The sequence below is a fragment of the Harpia harpyja genome, chromosome 14, assembly GCF_026419915.1.
Source record: "Harpia harpyja isolate bHarHar1 chromosome 14, bHarHar1 primary haplotype, whole genome shotgun sequence".
Classification (NCBI taxonomy): Eukaryota; Metazoa; Chordata; class Aves; order Accipitriformes; family Accipitridae; genus Harpia; species Harpia harpyja.
This window is the reverse complement of record NC_068953.1, coordinates 28,797,466-28,805,708: the sequence shown is the minus strand read 5'-3', so window position 1 is coordinate 28,805,708 and position 8,243 is coordinate 28,797,466. Positions and strand designations below refer to the sequence as shown.

General features: G+C 35.3%; 1 protein-coding gene and 1 long non-coding RNA gene across 12 annotated transcripts in view; one reads left to right on the top strand and one right to left on the bottom strand.

Moving 5' to 3' along the window:
* Positions 1–458: 458 nt before the first annotated feature.
* The window catches only part of DMXL2 (Dmx like 2), a 55,578-nt gene continuing 47,793 nt past the window's right edge, over positions 459–8,243 (bottom strand). For 8 of the 11 annotated variants that reach the window (XM_052808514.1, XM_052808519.1, XM_052808517.1 and 5 more), the window contains 7 exons: positions 7,630–7,690; positions 7,416–7,543; positions 5,769–5,846; positions 5,085–5,176; positions 4,443–4,495; positions 3,111–3,328; positions 459–1,940 (listed from right to left, as the gene is read on the bottom strand). In XM_052808514.1, coding sequence (XP_052664474.1) covers positions 1,731–1,940; positions 3,111–3,328; positions 4,443–4,495; positions 5,085–5,176; positions 5,769–5,846; positions 7,416–7,543; positions 7,630–7,690 — 840 coding nt within the window. In that variant the 3' untranslated portion in view covers positions 459–1,730. Of the gene's footprint in view, positions 1,941–3,110; positions 3,329–4,442; positions 4,496–5,084; positions 5,177–5,768; positions 5,847–7,415; positions 7,544–7,629; positions 7,691–8,243 lie in introns of those variants that run through there. The other 3 variants (XM_052808522.1, XR_008238313.1, XM_052808523.1) reach the window with 3 other exon arrangements.
* Positions 3,494–7,714, top strand: LOC128151264 (uncharacterized). The gene is made up of 2 exons (XR_008238315.1): positions 3,494–4,831; positions 6,406–7,714. It is a non-coding gene; the product is annotated as an uncharacterized LOC128151264 (long non-coding RNA).

Here is an 8,243-nt window from a genome sequence, read left to right as displayed (position 1 = left end):
GTTTTTTCAAAAATTGAATTATGGTACTAACAAAGTAGACTTTTTGGCTAAAAAAAAAAAAAAAAAGGTCAGCAATATACTTGGGCAAATACAGTTCAAGCTAGATGTGACAGTTTCTAGATAATGTGCCTACCTTAAATGCTGTTAAATTTCTGAATGTCATTATTGAAACACTCAGATCAACCTCTTGGAAGATGAGGGCCAGCAAATTCTGCCTCTTTTCTCAGTGACAGAACCAGGCTGTGTTTCTTGCAGCTGCCTTTGTTGGAAATGAAGAACTAAATTCTGTTAGCCTTATGTTTTTCTAGGACAGCTGAAAATAAAATGCAAACAGCTAATCCTTTTTATCTCAGTATAGTGTGAGGTCAAGTTAAAGCTAGTTCAGGCAGTATCCAGTTAGTCTGCTGGAGGTTTAGTTAAATCTATTTAAATAAAAGGAAGAGTTCTGGAATGGACTGTTCCATGAAATAAAAGTAATTTATTTAAATTACAAAGGGAAAAACTAAACAATGACATTTACTCTTCTTTCTTTTCATACTTCTCATACTTCACAGCCTGCAATTTAAAATCACCTTTGGAGAAAGGTGCTTTTTATTCTAGTATACTTTACAATACAGCACAGACATCAAAATTTTCATTGGAGGAATAAGACAGTTTGTTAACATTTAAATACGCAGACATCCGTTCCAGTCTCTTAAGAACATGTTTTTCGTTTACAACAGAAAAATACATCTGACAACAGTAACTAGTTATATTACAAGCAAACAATATTGAACTCTGCATAGTTTATACAATATACTGTGGTAATAATTTAATTACCAGTTTTATCCACTATTTACTAGCTGGCCACATAAAGCCTGACATTCATCTGAAATGTGGCATTATATGTTCCATTGGTATTCTCTTAACAGCTTCATTTAATGAAGTATTTTCTGGACAAATGAATTTCAAAACTAAAAGCTTACTAGAATCATGGATGTCTTCACTACAAACATTTAGTGCTTACAATACATTCCTAAAGTAAAGGCAGGTGTCTAATAGAAAACATAGCTGTCAGAAAGAAAGGAAAATAGTGTGCAAATTAAAAAACATCACATTTAAAAATGTGTTGATGTGCAAGTTACAGTATCAACTGTGTATTAATACTAACTGGGGAAAAAAAAATATCTCAGCATAAAATGATACATGTCTCATAGTACATTCTTGATTGCACACATTCCACAGCATTTGCATCCATTACACTTTCTTGCAAAAATCAAATACACTGAGTACCTTTAATTAAAACTAAACTATTTTACAATGAGAAGTTGTACACATGCTTCAGTTAGTGGGAACTGGGATAAAAATAATCAGAATCACATCAGAAATGCTTACTGACTTGTAGAGCCACAGTGCTTAAGTGACTGACAATTGTCAGAATCTTTACAATACACTTACTTAAATGCAGCTTGTGGGTTACTAAGCAATAACCCCACCTGTGACTGACTGTACGAGGTTTAATTCTTTGCTTTTACAATACAGTACATGCATTTCCACCCCAGTGATCCTTATGGGCATACTCAAAATATACCTGTTGTAAAAGTATTTTTTTTTAATCTTTTTCCCCATAATACTTAATGCTGCAGTAACTCCTTTGAAAGGAAACAAAATGTTTCCTTTCCACAGTGCATATCACTGTTTTTAGCTACTTAAAGGGACATTATATAAAAACAGGATTAGCTCACATAACACTACAGAATGTCAAAAATGCCTGAAGGTACGTTGAAAGCATTGGGAAGAACCCTCATTTTCAGTGTGCCATCTGCTCCACAGGAGAAGATACGATTGCCTTGCACAGTTTCAATCTGGGTGACACCAGCACCAATATTTCTGAAAATGGACTGCTTAGCATGTTCATTTTTAAATGAATGAATTAAATTATAACCAGTAAGTCTCCACACCTGTATCAAAAGAATGACAAATGACAAAAGGAGATTAAAATTAGGATTTGTATTTTTTCCCTAATGTTTCAGATTCTTGGCTGTTCTAAACCCTATTCAACAGAGACAAAGGGTATTTTTTATTGTCTATTAGCAACAATTACAACAAGTCCAAGCATCTTGAGAGTCTCCTGATGAAGCACAAGGCAAGATGGTGTAAGGCTACCTTAATGTGGACCAGCTGGTTACTCGGCAGGGTGAAGCTGCCCTGTGTTACCTTATCAGTAGTGTCCCTCCCAACTTCCCCACCCCACCCCCCCGCCCCATGAAAGGTGCAGAAATGGACAGGTTGCATTTTTATCCAAGATGACTATTGTCAGCTTTCCAGCAGCTGTAAATGCTTTTCTGCTGTGGAATGCTGCAGAGAGTAAGCTGCATAATTAATAAGCATGCAGAGTGGTAGCACTGCTGCTGAGCTGTCTGTTGTGTCTTAAGTTGCAGGAGCCCCCATCAAGACCAGCCCACGAAGTGTGTGGAAACACAGAAAGCATCTATTAAACAGTATGCAGTACAGCTAAAAAGAAAGAAACTGTATTCTCTTTCTCTTTACCATGCTCTTGTATTTCCTTCCTTTAGTATTCAGGAAATAAGCCCTTTAAAACAGGGGCTGTATTTTGGGGGCGGGGTAGGGGGGTGGTGTTTGTTGTTTGTTTCTTACTACTGTGACATCTGAGTAGCTGTCTGAGGCTACAGCATCAAGAGAAAAAACACAGAACTTGACATTACAGAAACTTTACACAATGTTGAAGTTACTGAGCGCCCCCTGTATTACAAAGGGAAATAGCCAAAGGCAAAACATTTTTAACAGAGACAAATAAAGGTAAGATTTCAGAATCATGCACTTTGCTTTATCTGCTTAAAATTCAGTCACACAACTTCAAAAAGACTGTTTAATCTTCTTTAGGAGAGAACAAAACCTACTTGGTTTAGAAGGATATTAGTATATTTAAGTTTACATTATAAACTTAAGGCAAGCATCCTGTATATCAAATGCACGTTTGGGTTTTTTGGGTTTGTTTTTGTTTTGTTACTGCATTTATCTGGCTGTTTACAGCATGCTGATCAACATATGTCAGTACACTACTTCAGCTAAATACTCTCCTATACAACTCAGCTCCTCTGATAACTTACCTTCATATTACCTTCTGCTGAGCCTGTAACAAAATAGTCCTCAGAAGGATCCAGTGCAAGGGCCTTAACAGCTGATTCATGCGCTTGCAAGGTGTGAAGGGGTTGCCTCTGTCTGATGTCAAAGATACAGATATATCCCTTCCTACCTCCAGAAATTAGCAGTTGATGTTTAGGTGCATACTGAAGTACTGTGGCACCGTGATCGTGACAAGTGAAGGCTGAAGAAGAAAAATGTCAGAATTTGTAAGTAGCCTTCGATCTTAAAATGCATTTCTTCTATAAATTGTTATCTGAATATTTTCTAACAACTTGGACAGGTACATTCCTTCATATGGGTAGTGTCATATCAGCTGACAGCTTTTTGCTCTCCTGAAAGCTATATAGGTCTAATGCACAAGGAAGGATGATACGTGGTCTAGTTTATTTTAGAACACAGGCACACACCTTAATTTAAAAAATTGAGAAAATATAAAATTCACCATATTAAGTTCAGTTAAATTCCTGAATTAAAAAAATATAGCTGAACTAAAAAATTAAAGTAAATATTAATTATCTTATAGATACGTATTACTATATTCTAATTTCCCAACCTATTTTTCATAGGAGCCCTGACTCAATCTCTTTAAAATAAGGCTGAAACGTGCAATCTGCTAGTTTTAAAATATGAATCTCAGAATGCACCGATTGCTTATTCAAGTACTGCAGTTGTTTGCAGATGCTTATGATGGTTGAATTTGCTCTTTTAAAAGCCCAGGATATTATATTTGGATTTGTATGTATTTTTCTTTCATAGCACAACACGATAGGATTTTGCTTTAGTTTGTTACATAAAGATAAAATTATTGCACTTGGTCAAACAGACACAAACATCTTTTTAAGAGTCAAGTCCAAGTGCTGAAAGACAAGGACAGTAGACGGAAGGAGTTGCTTCTACTATTACCGACAGTTATCTTTTCCTCTGTGTTTCAACAGAGTACTGGGTATATTAATTAAGTGCCAGTTCAAGTGAAAGCCTGCATACACATAAAAGTTCAATAATGCAGCCTTAATTAGCTGTTAATTTTTTTTTTTCAGGACTCTCTTCGTGTATTTCAGACTTTACTAATACTGTCACAAAACCAGCTTTGTGTGTGACCTTCTTTGTTCATACTTTTCTGTATAGAACAGATTAACGTCATGCTAGAGACTATATAGTACTACTTCTGGTGCATGCATTAGTGTGCAACGCTTTAGGCCAGTTCCCCAGTGCAAATTTTTCCCCTTGCCCCAAATGCATACACATGCTATATTTCCTTAGTCAATAAGAAGTCTAACTTTCACTGTAGTACTTACCATGTATAAGACTGTTACCAGATGAAACCAAAGTGTCCCAGAGGCACACGTTTCTGAGGGGGGAAAAAAAAGTCATTACGGCCTGTTGCCAAGTGATTCATGGGGTGACATGACTCAGAAAGCGTTTGCTTTTTATGTCAAAGGCTAGAAGGCAGAACTGAACAAGGAGCCCGTGACTCTCTGCAGTCATTGGACAGCATATGCAAAGAGTTAAGAGCTTTAATTCTTTCTATGCTCTTTTATGCTTCTTGGTGGAACTATACTTTCTGCCTTTAAGATGTGTACTAATCCTAGGTTGTACCAAGAAATTATAGAAGTTATTCTTTTCAGAGCAAAAGAATTACCTTGCCTTTGCTGAACATATTTCTCACCCCAGCAACAGCATCACGGTAAACCAGTTGCATTTGGAATACACCTTCAAAAAACTGGTTAACTGTTGACCACTCCTCACAAAAATTAAATGTGGGAAACGTGACTGAAGGAATGATGTTCAAAGAAATCATCTGGCAAGTTCAAGCTGTAATAAAGCTTGGAACACTGAGCCTTATAATGTCAGCCACACATTAATGCACAAGAGCTAGCAAGTTAATGGAGATGAATAGGTAGCTTTGGTGAAATTCCTCATTGTTTCTTTAAACACACCTGTTATCACTGGACTGTCCCGATGTAGCAACTAGACTTGAAGAGGTTATAAATGCAAAGTCACTTGTGGTTTTACTGTGGCACTGCCAACTCTATTAAAAACAAAACAAAAAAGATGCAATCTTACTAGTTGTAGTCTGCATCAAAAGTTACTATCAGTCTGATGTCACTGATAGCATAACAGAAGCAGTCTTTTAAACAAAGTTTAAAAACTGATGGGCAATGCAGTTTGAAACCTCAGAGAATGGAACAATGGATTAAAAATCCAGTATAAAATAAAAAGATGCTAAAAAAGTTAACTATAACAAATCTACAATATATCACAATAGCCTGAATTTCAAATTAAGCATGGTCTTCATGTACAGTTAAGCAGCAGTGAAAAGAATTGAAGAGTGTGTTTTTACTAAGTCTTGGTGTTGTAAAATCATTACTGTCAGCTCTGATTTCTAATTTAATCAAGGGTATTGCTGAAGTAGTATTTGTAATTACATTGCAGCTTATGGTTAGGGACAATTAGTCTTCCAAAGATGTATCACTGAAACTCTACAGTTGTTTTGATAAAGTATGCCAATTAAAAAGCAGTAAAATCAAAAACACCTCAGTAAAACTCTTACACTCTTAGCCTGTCTTAAAGACTTCACTTTCCTCTATAAAAAATAAAAATAAAAATTTCTGTTTACTTACCAGGTAGGGCTTAGGATTTGAGGTGGTTTGGTTTACTTGCCAAATACTTAGAAATCCTTCACCATCAGCAACACCACACTGCAAGGAACAAACTGCATTTATTAGCATAACGTACTGGTTACTGGGTGCTTACTTCATGACAGTAAACAGCTGACTTCAGGAAAAAACCCACCTAACACACCAAACCACTGCCTGCATATTAAATATCAACAATTGTCACATACAAAAAAGTAGTTTAGAAGCCAAGTGAGTTCAGTGCTGAATGTTTAATGATTATTTAATGACTGATGGTCTCCTACATACCTAATGCTTTTCTAGAAAAGGAGGCTTTTTAAGTGTGCAAGCTTATCTTTCAAATCCTAATGTTAAATGCTAAAGCTCAGAGGTATCATTGCTCCATGACTCTACTTGAAAATGCTTAGTAAAGTATGATGCAAGACAGTATGCCGTAAATGCATGATAACAATAATTATGGAAGGACTGTACTATATCATGAATGGTAAAATGACTGAGTTATATTTGTTAATGAAAATGCGTAACAATTAATGCTGTATATTCTATACATCATACTCTATAAGTATTTTACAAAATGTTTTTAGAAACATTTAGAATTATTTTTTATATTTTCTCCTTTTAGTTAGGTTTCATGAGTCCTGCCTGAGTGACCTCCATGTGAAGCAGTGGGGACAACTAGTACATCTTAATTTCTTACTTAAAATTGATTCTCATGTGATTTTAAGATTGCAACATCTCAAAACACAATCAAAACACTAATTTTTAAAAAAGGTTTAAATGAGATTTTATGCTACCTGAAAATAGGTATGCTGGGAGATACTTTATATTTCCAGCTATTTCTAAATGTTGACCTTTGCGGTTTTACAGCTATCTTACAGTCATGCCCAAACTCCTTTAATTCATTTTGTATGGCTTTTAACTATAATGAAGTTAAACAGTTTGTCAGTAAAATGCAGACAAGACCTGCTAAAATAACAGAATGGGCAACATGAAAAACCTGAGGAGGGTGGGTATTCCTCCCAATTTCTTTCTTTGTCCACTCTGTTTTCTGCATCTCATACACCTCACAGAGTCATTTCTGGCCAAAGTGTATACCTCTTTTGTACTCTCTTTCTTCTCTCCACTGTACTGCAGTATACTTGCATTCTTCAACTAATAGGCTGTATTATATATATCTTGTAGGTAATGCATTCTGTCAAAACTTTATTTTGGCCAGAATGTAAAGTGTGAATAAAGTACTTCTTGTAGACTCCTGCCTAGATTGATACAAATTTGCTTCTATAAAATAAGTAAGCAAGCTCAGTATTTTTTTTTTAAATGTTTAATTTAAAAAGGTCACCATATGAGAACACAGATTTCAGAACAGGCAAAACAAAAAGTCTGAAAATGTGGCAAATGGGATAGTAGTGTGAAGCTGACAGAAGAGAAAGGAGAGTAAGGGTCAGTGTTTATTACAAAGCTTCCTTATGCAGCCAAAATGAATGATACGATACTGCCTATACCATCATTCTAGGACATCTTAAAGAGTTTTGTGTGTCACCAGTTAAAACTGTTAGAGGTCACAGCACAAGCAAATGTTTCCTTATGAATAAAAAAAAAAAAAAAAGGCAAAATTCTAAATGTTGTACCTACCTTATTGCCCTGGGAATTGAAATACATTCTTGTAACCCTGGCATTCCCAGCCTGCCGGAAGCATACCAACTGCTGTGGCCTTGTCCACTCAAACATTCGAACACTACCATCTTGTGCTCCTGTAAGATCTAAGATTAAAAGATAGATGCTCATTAATACTACAGTATTTCATAGAAAATTATCTACTCTGTACTAGTAAGTATGATTCACTTACAATACTGATGGACTGGATGTGAAGCCATTCTCTTGACGTTATTCAGATTTCTTTTAATAAGCTTCATATAAAACAAAAAATAATTTTGAAAAAAAGACACAAACATACTCTTCAATTTTGTTTATACTACTACATGGTGAGTGTCCCCCAGATAAAAAAAGCTTGTTAAGCTAAAATTATTTGCATCTAATTATGTGTAGTTGCATTACAGTAATTAAAGCCTGTTTATGACAGATTTTTTAGACATGAAAGTTCAAACAGTAATGTTATCTTCTATTATACAAAGAACTTAAATACATGCTGATGTGTATGCTTTTGATATTATTCCCAGTGCAAGAATTTTAAGTTTGGGATTGTTCTGGTTTTGGTTGGCTTTTTATGTTTGTTTTGTCCCCAGAAACTCCAGGTCCTACCTCAAAGTTCCCATAAGAAACAGAAAAAACTGATTGTCCCATTATTTTCTATGACACAATATACAAGAAAATGCTTAGTTTGGCCTTCTTTTTGGCTAGGTCTTGGTCATTGTAGGCCTTTTACAACATTGAATTAACAGTATGATGACTAATACACACACACTAGGTCTCTCTACTAAGTAACACAGTAAAAAAAAAAAA